At 34.9% G+C, this 20,268-nt stretch overlaps 1 protein-coding gene across 13 annotated transcripts in view; it reads right to left on the bottom strand.

The window, feature by feature from the left end:
* Positions 1-20,268, bottom strand: part of LOC138701176 (CAP-Gly domain-containing linker protein 1-like) — a 463,706-nt gene that overhangs the window by 65,435 nt on the left and 378,003 nt on the right. For 8 of the 13 annotated variants that reach the window (XM_069827828.1, XM_069827805.1, XM_069827820.1 and 5 more), the window contains 2 exons: positions 7,616-7,693; positions 2,085-2,162 (listed from right to left, as the gene is read on the bottom strand). The exons of 3 other annotated variants lie outside the window; for them this stretch is intronic. In XM_069827828.1, the coding sequence (XP_069683929.1) occupies positions 2,085-2,162; positions 7,616-7,693 (156 nt within the window). The remainder of the gene's footprint in view (positions 1-2,084; positions 2,163-7,615; positions 7,694-20,268) is intronic. 2 more of the 13 variants (XM_069827856.1, XM_069827884.1) reach the window with 1 other exon arrangement.

Below are 20,268 nucleotides of genomic sequence, written 5' to 3'. Positions count from 1 at the left end.
ATATGTAATGCTGATTATTAATAAATAGGGTATATCATATATAGCTTTAATATACATTGTGTTATAAAAGTTATTGCAATGATTAACACATTAATATTAATATCTACACTCACGATGACAATATTTCAGAATATATTTTTAATGTGTAGTGGTTTTCGAAGATTATTGCAGCTCAAACATTTATTGACAACAGTTACAATGTATCCTTCTTACACTTAACAGTAGTTCATTTAGCTGGCTTTTCACCAAAGGGATGGGGTTTTGATCCTCGGCAGATCTTTTAAGATTTGTTGCGGACAAAGCGGTCATGAAGCAAGTTATTTCTTGCCTCCTACACCATTCTCATTTCATCATTTAACATCTGAAATAATTTATGGTGGTGGTCTTCTTTAAGGTCCCATAAATTCTGGGTGATCTTTTGAAGGCCTATTGATCGTCATTTTCCTAATTTCTTTCCTGCTCCACTCGACAACTCTGTGATCTCTGCAGCCACATCTGCAGTTATTTATAGCTAAGTTGCCTTCAACAGACATATCTGTTAAAGCAAAGAAATTTTATAGGATAAGGAACAGTTTGCCAGTCATTATACCAGAGTCAGATTGTTTTACTTCCGTAAGTCTACCACAAAGAATATTTAGATTTACTTCCATTTCAAAGAAAGGCAGTCAGAGCATGGTGCTGACCACACCACCTCATTCTAGTGTCGAGGTCATGGAAAGCATGGGGCTCTAACTCCATGCCCCCCAAGTGCCTTTATGGCGTGTGACGGGGATACCTTTCACCAAAGAAAGGCATGCTAAGCATTTTCACCACTCTTTAAGGGAATCAGGTAGTAATTAGGCGTCAAAAATCATATTTTTTATTTTGTGTTTAAAAAAAGTACAAAACTTGCTCTTTAAAACAATATAAATATTACGGGGGGGGGGGGTATTTCTGCAGATAAGCCCTTTAAATGGTCTCTCTAAATTTGGTGGTGTATGTAATTCATACATCATCCTCTTTTTTTTTTATGCAGTTTTCCATAAGTTGACATTTTTCAAGTTAAGTGCATTTTTCTCTGATACTACTGAATCAATTTACATGAAATGTTTATAGTGTTTTCTGCAGACTGTGTTTCTACACAGTAGAAGTACGGGTTTGAGAATATCACACACATAATACGACAAAAGAAAAATATATGCATTGAAAAAAATTGCAAAAAAATTTTTAAAAAGTTCAATATTTCTTTCTGTTTCATTAGGGGTGAAATATTTAACTAAATTTTGCTTTAGGATTTACAATATACTTTACTAGATAACTTAAAAAAATATAAGGTATATGAGTGAAGATTATAAGAAGTAATGTGCACCTGAAGAATAAGGTACACTTAGCAAAGTGGGAAAACAGGTTGTCAGTTAGAGCCTTTCTTTTGCACTTGGATACGGAACTAATTGATTGTCTTTTATACCACTGAATTCAGAATGGTTGTTTCTATAAGCATGGACAATTTTATTTCACTCTGAGCACTAAAAGCCTAGAAATATTGAACTAAACTTTCGTACCGAAATTTTTTAATTGCACAGGCATCACTACCTACTCCCCTTAAAAGAATATTTGTCTTCGGCAGGAGTTTGAACCTGCGTACTTCAGATTCAATCACAATCTTTCCACTTCTACTTAAATATTGTGATATCAACATACTGTAGTCTCTGGTTAGGCTGCATAGCTTAAAAGAAACGATGAATTAAAAATTACCTTACCTGATTGTAATTTCCTGGTTTAATACCAGAAAAATTATTAGCATTTCTACAGCAGAGGCTTAACATAAAATATAACTATTGTAAATGCTGCATGAAAAAAAAAAACACTTTTCTGAAGGAGGGTAAATATGCAACAATAAATTCACTCAGCTGAATATTATTTCAACCCAGAGCTCAAAACTGTTCTTACCTGATTTCGTTTTTAAGGAAGTTAAGAACTACAACATTCAATTGTCAAGTGAATTTAGCAGTTTAACAGCTTATTTAAAAGACTGAACAAAATGTGTACACCACAGACAACACCTAGTAATTCCCACTGGAAAACCTCACCACTCATGAACATACCTGAAGTACGTCTGACTCCTGCTTCGCTAAGTCTGCGTGCATTCTCCCAGAGTGCTTCAATATTGGTGGAACCTGCATCTATACAGTACATGCAACATTGCATTCAGAGCAGTGCAATACACAAAGCATGGAAACGAAACAGCAAATAGCAGTACATAAGCATGCCAAATCATAGGTTCTTTGAAACATTTTTCTTTGTACATAAGTACTATTCAAGCAAACTGAATATAAAATTTAACTCTCCTATCATTACTAATATACAATTATTATGGAGAGATGTATTACATATAAATGTCTGAATAAATACTAACAATAACTCAAAACAAAGTGACGAAGTACTCATAATTCAAAATAAATATACTGTATATAAGTATAAGTCCGAAAGAAGACTATTAAGGATTTATTAAATGTTCCGTAAGGAGTGAAAATATGAAACGAAAATTGTCTTTTATATAATGAAACAAGTCTGCTAAAATGTAAAATTTCAATGATATATCTCCAAAAAACTCCAGCTTACAAAAACATATCTTTAGTTTATAATGTTGTGAGTTGACTGTTTATTTATAGATACAGCCTGTGCATAAACATAAAGTTTCTTGTATATTGCAGTATAAAAATGTGTTTCTTCAGTTTTAATGCGTTTTAAATGCCAAAACACTGTAATACATATACGAATAAAGCATCATCATCATCATCATCATCATCATCAAATGTATGTTCCACAATTATTTCAAAGAACCTTTACTCAGTGATTCATTAACTTTTGGAAAAGAAAGCATTCACCAACTCAACGACAAGAAGAACAAAAGCTTTTTTGAAATTGTAGAACTCAATACAGAGAATAAAATAAAGAGTAGACATGCATTTTCTAAATTCCACATGCTGGTAGATCTCAGCCTTCTAAAGTCACAATAAAACCAGATATATTAATTTTGCGCTATTCTGCATTACGAAAAGAAAGAAAATTATCATAAGAGGAAAAAAAGTTCTACAATGCGCTCGACATTGTACTACAACATCGGCTGAGAGCTAGTGGTCTAACTTAATTCTATTTTTCATATATGCCACATGCTCATATTTCTTGAAAAGTTGAAAAATAACTAAAGCTGGATGATGCTATAAATGATAATGAATCACTGGTAACTAAAATATATTTCAGAAGACAAAACAGCAACAGAGAAGCCTGAAATGCAGTACACTGATCAACAAGAAAAAAAAGCAAGTGCAATCATGCAACAGTTGTGCATCAGAGACATGTATTCCTTATAAAATTTCAAAATCAATTTTGGGAAAAGAAAATATTCAGCTTTCCAGCTAATTGAAAAACAAAGTCACTAGAACCAAAAATAAATATATGACTATATAGATTGAGAGGTGGGACCTGGCATGTGAGCTACGTGAGAGAGGAAAGAATGGGAGATCAGAAACAAAGTTTGTTTCGGTTTGGTTAATATTACACGAATCTACAGACAAGGAAATTCAACTCAGATTAAAAATTTATTTTCCTCCTCCATCCCCACTGGTGATATAGCGTCGGCACATGATAAACTTACAGAACAAGTCTTGTCTCCTCTACTGTAACTGAAGATCTTTGAGAAACGACATAAAGAACAATAACCGAACATTATCCGATCTCCCCCACAAGATTTCTTATTTTCAAGGGCTGTGATACCATTCGGAAAAACTTGATACGAGCTATATCTATTTCTTGCAATATTATTTTATTAGGAATGTATCTACAAATTAAGTAACAGTGGCACAAGTAACGCTTTTTTGAGAACACTCTAAAAAATCTTAAAATGCCACTCTTATAACATGATCCATTATTTATGTCCTGTTTTTTTTAACAAAATAAATACATTTACCTTTCTTTCTAGGCATGCAGAATAATAGACAGACCACAGTCAAGGAAATGGTTGTTTAAATGCTTATGACAACCTGCGGCATTGTCACTTCTCCCCAATTAATAAAATTAATTACTCAATGAGAAAGAAGAGGAGGAAAAATAAATTAAAATGTACGGCACACGAATGTGTCCTTGCAAAGGTCCTTGGGACATAACACTTATGTGAGCTTCTAGACTAAGGTCACCAGTATCACATCGATTACATTGCCCAATTTAAGGGACTTAAAATAATTTTGCAGTGGTAAGGCCAAAAACTCATTACATCAGTAGTAAACATTACCATGGGAATAGTCAGTCAAGCACTGTCAACCGCAACTGCACACACGACTACCGCCGCATACCTTGGCAGCAGCCAACCAGTCGTTGAACCAAGAAAGGAAAGAAGCACCGCCAAAGCCAAGTTTCCATTGTCAACCGAAGAGAAGAGAACACCAGAATTTTGAAATGCAAAATATACAGGGTGAACCGTAAGTATTGTCAATTTCAGGGGGTTATTCTTTGAGATATTTTAAACAAAAAAGGTTTAATACAATTTTGCTTGTTTTTGCTTGCTTTCGAGATAAAAATTGTTTTATATTAAATATTTCATAGCGTGTTTTGGGAAAGACATTAATTTAATTCCCAATATATGCTCAATCAATTTAAGAAAGCAGTATACATTATGATAATAAATGACTGGAAGAATTTAGTTCTGTTAAGATAAAATTTCTGCACATTTAAAAGACAACATTAAAATTCTTTCAATCATTTACTATCATAAGACACTGCTCTCATAAATTGACCGAGCATATTGGGAATGCAATTAACGGCTTTCCCAAAACATGCTATGAAATGATTCATATAAAACAATTTTCATCCAAAAGGAAGCAAAAACGAGCAAAATTGTATTACATGTTTTTGTTTGAAATATCTTAAAGAATAACACCCTAAAATTAATCACATTACCTACGGTTCAATCTGTATATGGATATATAATAGGTCCATGCCCATTTCTTCATTTGCCCTAAAGCCTTGGGGGAAACCACGAAAAATACACACGCAAGATTAGAGGTCTCAATTTAGGAGACCAAACCAATTGGTTCATTTATAGCGATTCTAATAAAATTGGTCTTTTGCTGAAGAAAAAAAAAAATATTATGTGAGTGGAGTAACTATCTATGATTAATATAACCAGGCGTTAATTATTACTATGAGAAAGACTGGAGGTAGCAACAATTGCTACCATCGTGCTGACGATTGAGTACATCAATAGCCTATATCATTATCCTTATTGGATGCTGGGCGAGCCATGCGCAGAGTCCAGTCCTGTCAATCTCCCCAATGAGAGAGGGAGGGAAAAAGTTAGAGTCCTCACACGTCTCCTAATGGCTGAATTGTCACTTATGCCAGTTCTTTCTATTCTATACGGATATCTTACATGAAAAGTAATTTAAGTATATCTTTTAAGTCGTCAAATTTAGAAAGTTTTCAATTAGACTGAATTCTTCAGAAAAGATCAAATAAATAATTTTTTGACACAAAAGCTTTTAAAGATGTTCCGTCTTAACTGCTTCGTTTGATATTATTTCTTATGTCAAGAAAATAAAGATTGAACTACGGTAGTCTGGGTCTGTTCTGATAAGCTGTCGTATTCAATTTTGGTATGAGGCCTATAACCTTGAAATATTGTAATGTTTATGAGGTTAAACTTGTTATATTTCATCTGTATAGTGCTCGATTTATTCGCAGACATACTGAACAAAATATGTCAAATAGTTTAAGAGAAAAGATAATATAATCGAATGGGCAGGTGGAGAGATAGACGCCATGCCAAATAATTATATAATTATCAGAATTCGGAAAGCATTTACTTCCGTGAAATTTTCGAAATCGATATTTTGTATAAATTAAAATTGTTTCTCTCTACTTCGTGTAATAAGAACATAAAAATTTATATTTGTTAATGCTTAGCCAATGAAACTTTGTCCTGTTTGTGATCTCATCATCCAAAACGACTCTTTACACAGCAGTGTATGTTTTATGAACATGGCTCTGTGTTACAAGCTACCGCTAGTGTAATAGTGCTATATTTATAGCATAAAATAAATAATTTACAAAAGTCTTCAGTGTTATTAAGAAAAATAAAACACGACTAGCACAAAACACCTGTCAGCTAACATACGACAGCAGACAATAATGACCAAGGTGTTTCTAACCAAGGTTTTACATTATGGATACTCTTACTAGAGGTCAAGGTTGAATGGAACACCACAGAATTTTATAGACGAGGTTTTAATTTATGCTATAGTCACGTACAGTACAACAGAAAACCAATTAAAGAACTTAAACGTAACCTATAAAATGGATAATAAAATTTAGACAGCGTGCTACTAAGTCACTGCAGCATGCATGTATTTTGCCCCTTTTGTTTAAAATAGTAATTTATTAAATAAATTAGATACAATGTAATGGAACTTGGAAAAGAAGCGTAAGCATTGGATTGTATAACTTAAACATGAAAACAAAAGCATATTCGCGTACCAATATTTGGAATAGGTACTCCGCGTTTTTATATTGTTTCAGTACAACTATTTGACTCAAAATGGCTAAAAAGGCGAACATATTTGCTTATTCGCGTCAAAAGTCCCATTTTTGCGCTTTCAGAATCCACTGTCTGAAATCCTGCAAACTTATTTAGAAATTACAAGATAATCTATGAAATCACCACTTGAAATTTCCCGTGAAAAGTTCTATATAAGTAGGTAGAGGAAAATAGAGATTAAATTAAAAGGAATTTGTCAATATGAATAATAAGGATAAAATAACAAAACTAGCGTAAAACCCGCATCTGTATAGCCTTTTGCCAGACTGTTGAAGCACAAGTGCTCGATAAGGCTCTCCAAGATCCTTGAATTTTTCTCATTCATTAGACCTGTAGATCAAATATAAACATTCCATTTTCGATCTTCTACGTTAAACTGGACTAAAATTGACGGACAGCAGACCTATAATTTACAGTTCACAGTAAACTGTGATCTGACCAAGGCTTCCATTCAAACTGCCTGGGTTCGATCCCCGGTCAGGTCGTAATGAAATTTGTAACGGAAAAATCAAACGTTGCAAAGAATTTTTCTCGTGGTACACCCGTTTCCGTATTGCGAAGTGCAATGGTTTTCTAGATGGTCTCAGCTTAAGAGATATGAGTTGTGGTGGCAATGCTAGTGGTGGTTGCGATGACGATGAAGAGAAAATGGTAATACGTCATACAGACATAATGAATTTCTAGTAGCCAAACTGGATTGCACAGAGAAAACTTGCACTATAAGCACGACTTGGTCTTGGCGGTACTCGAACTCGAATTTTTTAATGTGTAGAGCTAATGATGACGTCCTAATCGTTCGGCTGATTGTAAGTCAAACAGAAATATAGTGTTTTATCCTTAAATGCCGATTGTGGATAGATGGGAATGAAGAGCTCCCAAATGTAAAAAGAAAGAATGTCGGATTCAGATAGGGGAAAATATCAAACAATTTTGTCACATACGAATATATCATTATTATGCAGTTACTATCTTTCCAAATGTCAAGATAAATACATAGGCATATCTGTAAGGACAAAGCAAATACATAGAAAATTATATACCCACCAGAAGATCTCTTCCTTCTGGCTGTAACATCTTCACTTCCACGTCTACTTCCACCTCGGTCGCTGAAGATGGAACCACCTAAGTCGTCAGGCAACACATAAGAGATCATGCTACACAAAATCACAATACATGCAAGTCTCAACACTAAAAGCCAAAATAGTGCAAAATTTAGCGCAAAGAACCATGATAATCGATTAAAAACGAAAATATAAATTTAATTACAAGCTAATTTAATTCCTTTATATTACACGCAGTTTCTATGCAGAGCGTTTACCATGTAGACTAATCCAAATTCAAGATCAAAACACGCTTATAACCTGTTGACAGAAATTATGATATCTTAAACCTTTATAATGTACATGCTGGTAACAACAAAGCAATGTTTTCACTAAAAGCAGAGATATCTTGGACGGGTAGTTCGAGATAGGAAAGGCATGGTCACCTAATAGGTAAAATGTCTATCGTAGGGCCTACTCGTAGAGAGCTTTAAAATAATTACAATTTGGTACTCATAAATATTAAAACGAAATGGATTTACAGTTTTTATCATGCCTTCTTAGTGATCGAGAGAACCCTGATTGCTAAGTAATAACTAGAGTCCTGAGTTTGGTTACTTTGAATACAAATTAGGTGTAGCCTATATTGATCATACTAGCTTTGCTTGGGATCAGAAAGCAAGTTGCGAGTCAACAGTTCACACTGCAGTTTAGCAGTCTCCTCACATGTTCCGGTATTGTGTTTTTACTTCTGTTTATTCGTGTAACTGTGTGTATAAGTCGGTGAACGACAGGAATAGTACTCCTGTAGAAAATGGGGCCTACTACTTCGATTTAATAACAAATATACCAAAGTAGGCCTATTTATTTAAAGGCAGTTTATATGAAACAAAATATAATTTTTACTAGGGAACGACAAAAAAACAGGAGTCACCACATTTTGTCCATACATACAATGAAAAAACCATTCGTACTAAGATAAAGGTACATTTACTGAAATATGTTAAACAATATTAAATATCTGTGCTCTGCATTATTACGATTAATATTATAGTCCCATCGCTCTTATTTCCGGCAGCCATCATGTTGCAGGTCGGCTACATTTAAACGTATGCTTCTTGTGATTCGCTGATGATGACGTTATGCATTTCCTAAGACTCGATAAATTCGCCCGCCATTTTGGCTCTTTGGTTGGCGTTCGCAGAAACCACACGAGGACGTTATTTGCCGCTCAATTATTTGCTGAATTACAGTGCGTTTGATTTATTATCATAGGAGCTACGACATGATAATGTTTAACGATATGGCAACTAGGTTCCTCGTCTGGAAGCTCGGCAACGAAAACAAAAATGGCAAACGATACTACCTACCTAAACTTTATAGAACCTTCACTTCCTAAGACGTAAGGAAAGAGAAGGAGTCACCCCGGGAATAACAGCGTCGCGACTATAATATTTGTTGTTATTATTATTATTATTATTATTATTATTATTATTATTATTATTATTACTAGTATTGTTATTTCATTAATTTGTATTATTTGTATTCATTTGTTTTTTAATTTTATGCCAAATATTATTTTATATCTCTTGTATATTTTATGTCTATTGTAACAAACAGTTGCTCATGGCATTAATAAATGAATGATTGATTGATTAAATGAATGCAAATTCAGGCTCTCAGAGATGCTTTAAAGCAATGTCGGCGGACAATATCTTGAGATGCGCAACAAATGTAACGATATTAATAAATTTCAAAAGCACGTTCGAATTTCCTACAACCGCTTTTGTTAACATTATGTATTAGCAGTAGTGACATAAAAAAAATCGAAGTATTGAAAAAGTCTTAAGCAATTCAGGCGCCACATGTTTTTCTTTTTATTCGCCATAGCTACCTAGCGCCCGGAATTGATCTACTTCTTATTTGTACAATAAGTAAAACGCACCTAATTAAACTTTTCGTTAACAATAAATTGTTACGATTTCAGTTTTTCTTAAAACGACCCTAAATAAATTGAAAGCTAAAAAATGGAGAATGATTACACTTTTGATGAACTTTCCGATATGCACCTTATTTGTGGAGAAGCAAGAGATTGTGCTTTATAGCTGCTGAGTTTTACAGAGAAATATTCACAAAAACGTCATCAATATCGTTCCACCTTGAAGACATCACTCAAAACTGGTGATATAGTTTCGTATCATTTCAAATGGTGGAAGTGAGTGGCGCGTACACTCTCTTTGGAGATGTTACGTCTTAACATGGAAACTTGAATTCATAGACCATGGGTTCCGTATTTCAAGTTGCTTATCTAGGACCCCTCTATCCTCTATTGTGCGTAACATTTTAATGAGGCGGCGGCATGCGAGACAATCATTTTAGCCAATCAGTTTAATGGTTTCCAAGGTTACAGCACAGTATTTCTACATACAACGAATCATGTCACTGAAGTGAAACCAGCGAGAGTTGATTAACATTTTACTGACACGTGACCGTAAAAAAATTTACAAACTGCTAATTATTCTGCTTGTTTTTATACGTTTTCATAGCCACTCTGACCGACTTCTAAATTGAATCCCTTGTTATTGCTTTCACATTAGCAAGTTTTTTTTTTTTTTCTGCATTTCAGCTTGAACTTGTTTCACGAAAAGTAGCATCAAACAAACTGCTTGTGTACTGATCGTTTATTAATCCTTTTTAAAGACCGTAAGTGTTAAAAAAATGTTATGTTTTATTTAATGACGTTCGCAACTGCCAAGGTTATATCAGCGTCGCCGGTGTGTCGGAATTTTGTCCCGTAGGAGTTCTTTTACATGCCAGTAAATCTACTGACATGAGTCTGTCGCATTTAAGCACACTTAAATGCCATCGACCTGGCCCGGGATCGAACCCGTAACCTCGGGCATAGAAGGCCAGTGCTATACCAACTGTGCCAACCAGGCCGACAGTAAGTGTTAATGAAATATAATTATTGCTATTAATGAGAAATATAATCACATAACTTTTTAGCGTATTATTACAGTATGTACTTTAAATTGTCAATACTTTATTAAGTGCTGTGAATTTGTAGTTTAATAGAATGCTTTTTGCAGCAATATTATTATTATTATTATCATCATCATCATCATCATCATCATTATTATTATTATTATTATTATTATTATTATTATTATTATTATTAGAGTTTATAATTATTATTCGACACAAAAGTTAACTACTCACACAAAACTGCTGAATATTTGCAATCAAACTTTCAAATCGTTGTTGAAAAAGATAATCTCGTACTGTATCTGGAGGATATGTCAACTCTCACTGATCCACTTACAGCGAAACCCATCACTCAGCTACTACGACAGTTCCTCAGGAATCAATCTTGTTGACAATATAATAAGAAGTCAACTAAAGTGGCTGTGCTTCTATATTTCAACATGTGGCTTAGAGTTTGAGTATGATAAACATTTTATCAAACAAACAATTATTTTAGTTTTAAATTATCCCACCTATACACTAATAAAATAAGCTTCAAATCGTATGTTTAGCAATACAGACTTACAATTCTTAGCTATTTATGTAGGCCTGCCGAAATGATTACTTAATAACTAACCAGTAATAATACCTTACATTTGTTCTCAAATTCAAGGTATCAGTTTATAAACTATACAGTCACTGAATGGGACGTGATATATTTTTATCGAGATATTAGAAATTCAACAACACAATAAACGTCCATGCAAGTGGCTTTAATACGTTATAGGCCTATGTAATTAGCACAGTTAGACATTATAGGTAAGATTTTAATTGCGACTACTGGGTATTTCATTACAGCAAGATGGAATGCCAAGATTTAAGTAAAGAGGAAACTACTAAAATCAGATGTTAGATATCTCTGTATGAACACAAATGATCTGCATATAATCGCTATTAGGTAATCATAATAATATTGTCGTTGATTTCATGAAACCTCCTACATGACAGTATAGAGCATAATTTTTTCAGGAGGAAGAAAAAAGTAATTAAATATCAACAGACCTACAGAAGAATATTAGATAATTTGGTAGAAAACACTGATGATTAATTAATTTTTTCTTCCAGCTGAAAAATTATGCTTTGTATTGTCACATAAGAGGTTACATAAAATCAACGACGGTCTGAGCCTGTATTTCTTTCTTACTTCATGCGTTAGCCCTCGAAGGACTGTAGTCTAGGTCTAAGTCTATATCTGAACCTTTTTTCGACTTGCAAAATTAGGCACATGGCGGGACTCCCGTAACGTGATGATGAGTATGATGCTGAGCCTTCGCCTAAAGTAATAGAGTAGGCCTATTACTCGACCAAGGCCAGTGGAGTCCTGCAACCCGGAGCCGTGGCGCTACTGCTCCTGCGTTCGTAATACCGCATCGCGATAGTTCACATTACGCCCGCGGCTCCACTCGTCTCGGTGGAGTAATACTTCATACTGACGGAGGGTAAACATTCATACCCTAGGCGGGAATCAAGTCTACGACCGTGAGTATATTACAGCTAGCCTTTGGCGTTGAATACACCACGACTGCTGATTCACTGCTCAAGGATATCGTATATCCCTCCATATGCTATTTAATATTGACGACTTGGTGTAGAAATTTAAATTAACAGTAAACCATGAAAACAATAGCTATAGCAAATAATTCTAGAAAATTTCCAAAAGAGAGATCTTTAGCCAGTACATAAACAATATCATTTCAGTAAAAGCTAAAACATTAATGTAAGTTATGCTTAAAGAAAATCAACATAATAGTATAGCCTACAGGAAAACAGCATCTAAAAACGAAGATTGTTACAGATCGAGAGGCGAGACTTGGCATATCAGCTGCGCGAGAGGGAAAAGAATAGGTACGGGATCAGAAGCAAAGTTTGTTTCGGTTTGGTCAATATTAGACGAATCTACCGACATGGATATTCAATTCAGACTGAAACCTTATTTACCCTCCCATACCCACTGGTGATATAAGCTACGGCGCGTGATAAGCAGGCTTCGCATTTTTGTCACACACTGTGTATATTCCTCATCAATATACAATATTGCATGTATTATACAGAGTGATTCACGAGCACAATCGAAAAGTTCTGAACAAATATGTTTGCCACGCCACTGATTACAATTGCATTTCAAAATTAATAATCTGATAATAAATACACAACTTAAGTTTTATACATATATACAAACAATAATTTACACCTATTTAATGAAATGACTGCTATTACAATGTCAGAAAATATACATTTTGAGAATATGTTACCACTCCTTATACAAAAATAACACTGAGCAACAAATTTTGACTTTCAGATCATTGCACGAACTTTTAGATATGATGTAAAATATTTCAGGTGTGCTGAACCCAAATCTACAGTTGATTCTTCTGTACCATATCAAGATTCTTGGCAAATTGGATATTTATAATATAATACTCACGGCCAAATTTATCAATTTTGTAAATATGTTATATTTATTTTGTTTCGTTTTAACCTGCAAAATAATAATTATGCATTCACTATCCTAGTAACTGAAGATGTAATACAGCCAAAATTTCTGGTCTCTTATCCAAGTAATCCGTCCAAAATATTCCCTCAGAACATCTGCCATGGCACTCAGGAAAAAAAACGAATAGAAATGACTTGTGGTCAAAAACATGCACAATGTAAAAAAATGGATAAATACTATACCTGCTCACAGAAATAGAAACAAAATAACATACATGTGACGTAATGTGCATGTGAGAAGCTGATGGCAGTTGTCACTTGTGGAAATTTACACCATATAGAGTGATTCACCGTCACTTACGGAGCTTATTTCCGAAGACATTCTCAGCAAAAAATGTCATACAAACATGTCTCCTAATCTCAATATTTTCATAGTTACACTAATTTGAAGTTGTTAGTAAAATACCTTTTTTATTTAGTTTTAAGGGTAAAAGAATATTAAAAATAGAGTAATAACTATTCAGAAGTATCATTTCTTTAATTGGCTAGTATTCTGAAGCTAAAAAAAATGTGTTGATTGCTTTTTACAGATTTTGTTTCTCAATTTTTAACTAAAAATTACATTAGTCTTATGCTCTTATCACAACAATTGTTACAACTCATACGACTTTAGGAACTTGATTCTTTACAGTTTAATTATGCATCCTAATGTCTTGAAGAATTTACAAGAGTGACGTGATTTGTAACAATTGTGTGATAAATGTGTAATAAAATGTAATTTTGTAGTTACAAATCGAAAAAAAATCTGTACGATGCAACTATGGAATTCACAACACATTTTTAGCTTCAGAATACTAGCCAATTAAAGAAATGATACTCCTGAATAGCTCATTTTTTCCCTGTCATATTTTTTTTATCTTTAAAACTAAATAATAATGGTATTTTACAAACAATTTCAAATTAATGTAACTGAGACATGTTTATATGACATTTTTTGCTCAGAATGTCTTCGGGAATAAGCTCCGTAAGTAACGGTAAACCCTAGTGAATCACCCTGTATAATGCATGCAATATTGAATAATGATGAGGAATATATTGTACACAGTTGATCCAACAACAGAGATTACTTTAAAATCTACACACACTTGTTAGCCTACTTATGTTCTTGATATTTCATCTTTGTTAACAATAGTTCCTCATTTGCATAATATTCTTTTGGAAACACAGAATGACCAATCGGAACAGAGACATCCTGTTCCTGTTGTGAAGTCTTCAAACTATGTTTCGAAGCACCAATAAAAAGTCTCCATTCACTAGAACCATAATTTGGCAATCCTAGCATAAGCATCAATTCATCTCCTCTACGACTGAACGGGATAACAATGAACTCATCGACATACAAACATACATACGTAACAATGTGCGCTCCTACATGACTCACGTCAGAACTCATAGAGGTCTTGTAATCTGCTTGTGTCTTTGGCTGACGTCATTAATGTACCAGAAGAAACTACTCTATCTTGTGACAAACATACGAAGCCTGGTGATAAGGTCATAGGACAGGTCTTGCTTCTTCTCAACCCCGGGCCATAAGCTTGACACGGTGGAACCAAAAAGGTGTACTAGTACGGCCGTCAAATTATCCATAGTTCAATTCTTTTTCCGGTGTGTTCATCATCTGTTTTGTTCATATTATTACGATTACAAATTGTTTCGTGTTGTGAATATTTCAAAAGTGTAATCAAGTTCAGCAGGGTTATTTTTTTATAAATAAGCTAATATTCTGTTCGGTTCAACTGTAGAATATGTCCGTTGATATGCCCCCCTATGCTTTAACATATATAGGAATGCCAACATCCTTCTTGATAAGAGAAAGAATTGGAAACGAAGTGTTCAGTCCATGTCACAACCATAACACTCGTAATAAATATACAGTGAAATATACATTGATATAATAATCTGCTAGTAGTCCTGTTACCTCCAGATCCATTCTAATCCGTTTACGTATGACCAAAGCGATAGTAGCAATTTAATATTTGTCAATTGGCGGTATTTCACAGTATTATGGGGCGTAAAAGGTGTAATTTGACATATCCGTCGCACCGATTTCAAGCATATTTGCCTTGAAGTACTCCCTCCTTTCTTTTTGTCCTCTCAGCCTCTTCTACTAAACAGAAAATAAATACCGACACTGTATCTATGTAGAACAAGTTTCTTTATCCAAAGACTGTTTCTCCATTTCTATATTAGACATACAATGTTCTTACTTTAAAAGTTGCATAAATACCGGTAAATTTTTGGTACCAACAGTGACATCTTAAGAAAAAGAACAAAAGGATTTAAATTAAAATTGTGTAAGTTATAAGAATATGTGCATTAACGTACGGCTCAAAACATATTTCATGGAAAAAGATATGTACTGTACATTTCAAGGAACAAGAATAAAATATAGAAAACTAAAAACTGAATTAAATATGATTAAAAATATAAACGTTTATCTACTAAATGACAGAAATACGGAAAGAACAAAACGAAATCAAGTGAATAGGATAGGCCTACATAAAAAAGCCTGGAAAGGAAAGTCTAGGACCTCTAGGATATCATGCAAGAAGTAGAGAGTGACCACGTTCATTTAAAAGATTTGATGATGGACTTTAATGGGCGATGAAATCCTTCGCATGGCTTCCTCCGGGAGGGAAGTAAAGCTGTAGATTTCATGTTGCAGATTTACGGCTTGTTAAATAACCCTGCCCTTATACAAAGTTGCAGATTAAATTAAATTTGTCGGCCATTTATAGGCTTGCCAACTTTCCTAAGTAAAAATTAGGGACACAAACATTAGTGACAATTTTATTGCACTAATTATTTTCACCTATCAATCCACATATTTAATAGTAGTACTTTTATAACTGTATGTATGTATGTATGTATGTATGTATGTATGTATGTATGTATGTATGTATGTATGTATGTATGTATGTATGTATGTATGTATGTATGTACACGGTACTGTTATAAAAGTACTATATACCTCATTTTATATTAAAAAATTACAAAAGGTTACCAAAATGATTACAAAACAAGTTGAAAAATAGTATACATTTGTGATAAAAGAAATGTTAACTTGTTGGAAACTAGAGAAATGTTAACTTGTTGGAAACTAGGAACCCATCATTTTGATGTAATTAATAACCTAATACAAACTAACCTAACTTAACGTATGCAGAACTAACCTAACCTATCTACACAAAAGATTCCAGCCACTCTTCTCGGAAAACAAAGAGACGTTTACGTAATTTATCACCAGGACTATCAGATCTTATCAAACTTGAGGGCCTACGGGATTTTACAGGTCATTGTTATTGTCCTCATTGATATCTATATCTATCTTAGAAGCGGTCGTATTTTTTTTTTTTTTTTTTTTTTCATTTTTCCGCCGAAACCAATGAATGACGCATCAAGTGGAACAAAGTGGACATAATACTGAATGGCGCAAACTAAAGTCAAAGTGCATAAGATGAGCTCAGAGGATAGATGATTCAGAAAGTACCTTATAAGCTGTGATCAAACCTGCACTAACTTGTGTATTATGATCATTGTACCTCTCACTCTGTTGACATATCAGTGAGAATTAAATTTTTGCCTTGGACATTCGTACTAGAGTCATTTCTCCATTTCGTCTCATATTGGAAGCATGCCTGTATGAGACTGTGCGATCCAGATTAAATCCAACAATATGATAAGAACGAAAATTAGCTGTAAATGTCTAATATGCCATTAAATGGAGACATTTTGATGCGTGTGCAAATTATTTCAGGACGCGGGACGTAATGGTCGAAATCGGGACTGTCCCGGGAAATACGGAACGGTTGGCAAGCCTAGCCATTTCTCGCCTACGTAGAATTTATATCGTTGCAGCTGAAAGCGTCGTTATATAAAAAATAAAATACAATACATGCTTACTCCATGACAAAGAAAGATGAACTTGAGGAGGAGGAGGAGGATGAGGAGGAGAAATATGTTTTAAATTACTGATCACTACACGATCACAAGAAAAGGAATGACAGTGTCATCTGTATACACAAATCCCAATGGAAAGTGTTTGGTAATCTACTCGTGCAACGTGTGTGTGTGTGTGTGTCCTACCCATGACCTAATAGGCTGTGGCCCAAGCGTCCTTCACCGATGAAGAAGCAGCCATTCGACAGAGCAATGTCGTAATTAACCGTTTGACGAAACATCAAAGGAAAAGATACATCGTTGTAACATGATATTTCAACGCAACACTCTTAACAGCTGAGGACTGTAAGTAATTTTAAATCCCAGAGAAACGATACGACCCACGCGGAATTATGCTCCACTTAGTCCTGATGTTTCTTTAGAAATAGGCCACATATGGTGCCAAGTCTTCTTGGATTCTACTGGTAAATACATTAATTTAAAAAAGTGTGTTGTAACACAAATATTCATATACCAACCCGCGGAGCGTAAGGGCTCGAAAAAGCAGGAAGGCAGAGATCCCTGCTTACTTGACTGTCGGAGAAAAGTAGAGTAAGAGTAGGCGAGTAAAAAGAGGATGTGATGACAGGATAGGTCAGCATCACGCTCCGACCGCTGGGAATATTAAGTCCATATCGCTGATAGAGGAAGTGGGAGCAAAGTAGTACCACAGTCTAGTATATACAGTCACGAAGCTCAATATGTAGTAAATATGCATCCATAAATAGTTGCTAACCACTAGGATCGCTAATATCCCCTCATTATAGACAATGCGAAATAGTACCGGCACAGTCTATTGTTTCTAGCACCCTCACAACTCAAACTTCGTGACTGTATATACTAGACTGTGGTAGTACTTCGATTTATTAATTCGTTCCCGAAAACTGCGACTGTTACCGAAACGATAATTCGTTCTATCAATTCTATTCAGTTACTCCTAACGCATTTTCTTGTGGGTCGTGACTTCGAACAAAATTATATATTTTCAATTTTCATCTATTATATACGAATTCAGCTAAATTAACAGCCAGGTATGTTTACCTTGATATATACAGAAGATAGCTATTGTACTAGTTGACAAGGCAGAGCACCCTTTCAGAAAATGTTCTATGCAAAAGTTCAGAAAAATAAATATTTCTGAGATGATAATTATATCTCAGGATATGGTATGTTATAATCATTGTCATGCGTCGTACGCAAACGTCCTCTTCTCTTACTCAGCATGTAGGGAAAAAATTGTATCTATTTCTTTTTGTAACTTGTTTAGTCACAATGTTTGGCAGCCGTACGCCACTGGTTCCAATACAAGGGAACATGAATGCTGCAGTGTATGAAAACAACATCCTCTGACCCATAGAAGTGGTTTTGCAGAGACTGTAGGGGAAGGGTTCATTCTACAGGATGATAACGCTCCACCTCATCGTGCTCATGGTGTGCAGCGGTATCTGGTAGATGTGGGATCCGAAGAATGGATTGGCCAGCATGCTCACCAGACATGAACTGCATAGAGAATGCATGGAGCTTTCTCAAGAGAGCGATTTCCAATCGTCAACATCCCCCATTAACGATTCAAGCCCTCAGGAATGCTGCCCTGGAAGAATGGGGCAATTTGCCTCAGGAGAGCTTCAATGCGTTGGTATTGAGCATGCCCCGTCGCATACAAGAGTGCCTCAGGATTCGTGGACGACCAACATGTTATTGAACAGGATGCTGGAAACACCATTTCCTTTTGTTTGATGTTGTACATGATTTCAACTTCTCTTTATTTGTCTGTTTTTTCAAAGAATGCAACATTTTCTTTTCATACTGAGTCCAGTGTTAACAAACAGTGTATTTCTACTTTGTGTTATATTCTGAGGTATCAAAAACCCAATATTTCAACCGTTATACAGTATGCTTAACTTTTTTGATGAGTGTACACTTCCAAGAGCTCAACCGGATCTTTCCGTTTAGTTATACATTATGAAACACTTTCATGTATATCCTCGTTATGACCTTTCACGTAAGAATTCACGTGGGCGGTTTGTAAGTCATGGATAGAACGATCAAATGTTAAGCTTTCTGTACTCGCACTTAGGTCTACTCATCTTGAACACAACCTTGCCAGAACTCTTAAGTTTTCGTCTATCCGCTTACGTATTTGCTATCAAAACGTACCCCAAGAGTGATAGCCTAAAAACTTTTTCAAAAACTAATTAAATGCTGACGAGTAATTAGAGGCTTTTACTACGGATGTATCGCAGCTTAATTCTGAATGCTAAACAATATAGGCTACAAACTCAGTAGTTATCTGTCCTTTTTAGCTCACTGTTTTATTCATTCCTTCCTGTCAATTTATTTTCGGACGTCTCCTTTCTCCCATTTCTTCAGGTTTTGTTCCATTTCTTCAGGTACCCAACTCGTGATTATTGGAGCAATATCTCTTCAGATATTCACTGTTCGTGGGATACGAAAACATTCGTTTTATTATAATTTATCTGTAATTTCCGGCTTATTAGCAACACCATCAGCTCTCTGCCCAATCTAGACCTACATATTCATGTCGTTCTTTACTCCTTGAAAAAACTTTGGAAATTATCTCGTTTTATTCTGTTCGGAATGTGACAATCTTCTGATCCATTGGGCTCAATATCTTTTACCATCATCATCATCATCATCATCATCATCATCATCATCATCATCATCATCATCATCATCATCATCATCATCATCATCACAGTGTAGATCTGTTCCCGGTTACATATGCAACTGTCTTCTCGAAATGAGGAGTACAGTTTTTGTTCGTCTATAGCAGGGGTCGTCAGCACAGAGCACGCTGGGGTTAGCATCCCTTACCCGCTGAAAACGCAGTGCACTTGGGTGCACTGCGTAGCTGCTAGCGGGTATGATCTCTATCTCTCCGTGCTGCAAGACGGTGTACATGGGACAGCACCGCGTACCCGTTGCACATTTCAGCGAGTGCTGACGACCACTGGTCTATAGGTATGCAATATTTTGTTCCATAAATCTATAAAAAGGCTTAGTTGTAATTACTTCGTCAGCGAGTAATTTTCAGTCTTTTTTTTTACTTCAAAATGGTATTTAGAGATACGATATTCAGTTATTCTAGGGCTACTGTTTACGTTAGTAATATGTAATAACCAGGTTGGTCAAATATTGTACATATGAATGTGTATTCGTATCAAGTGTAAAAGTAAAGTT

Source organism: Periplaneta americana, chromosome 1, assembly GCF_040183065.1.
Source record: "Periplaneta americana isolate PAMFEO1 chromosome 1, P.americana_PAMFEO1_priV1, whole genome shotgun sequence".
Classification (NCBI taxonomy): Eukaryota; Metazoa; Arthropoda; class Insecta; order Blattodea; family Blattidae; genus Periplaneta; species Periplaneta americana.
This window is presented reverse-complemented; position numbering and strand designations above follow the sequence as displayed.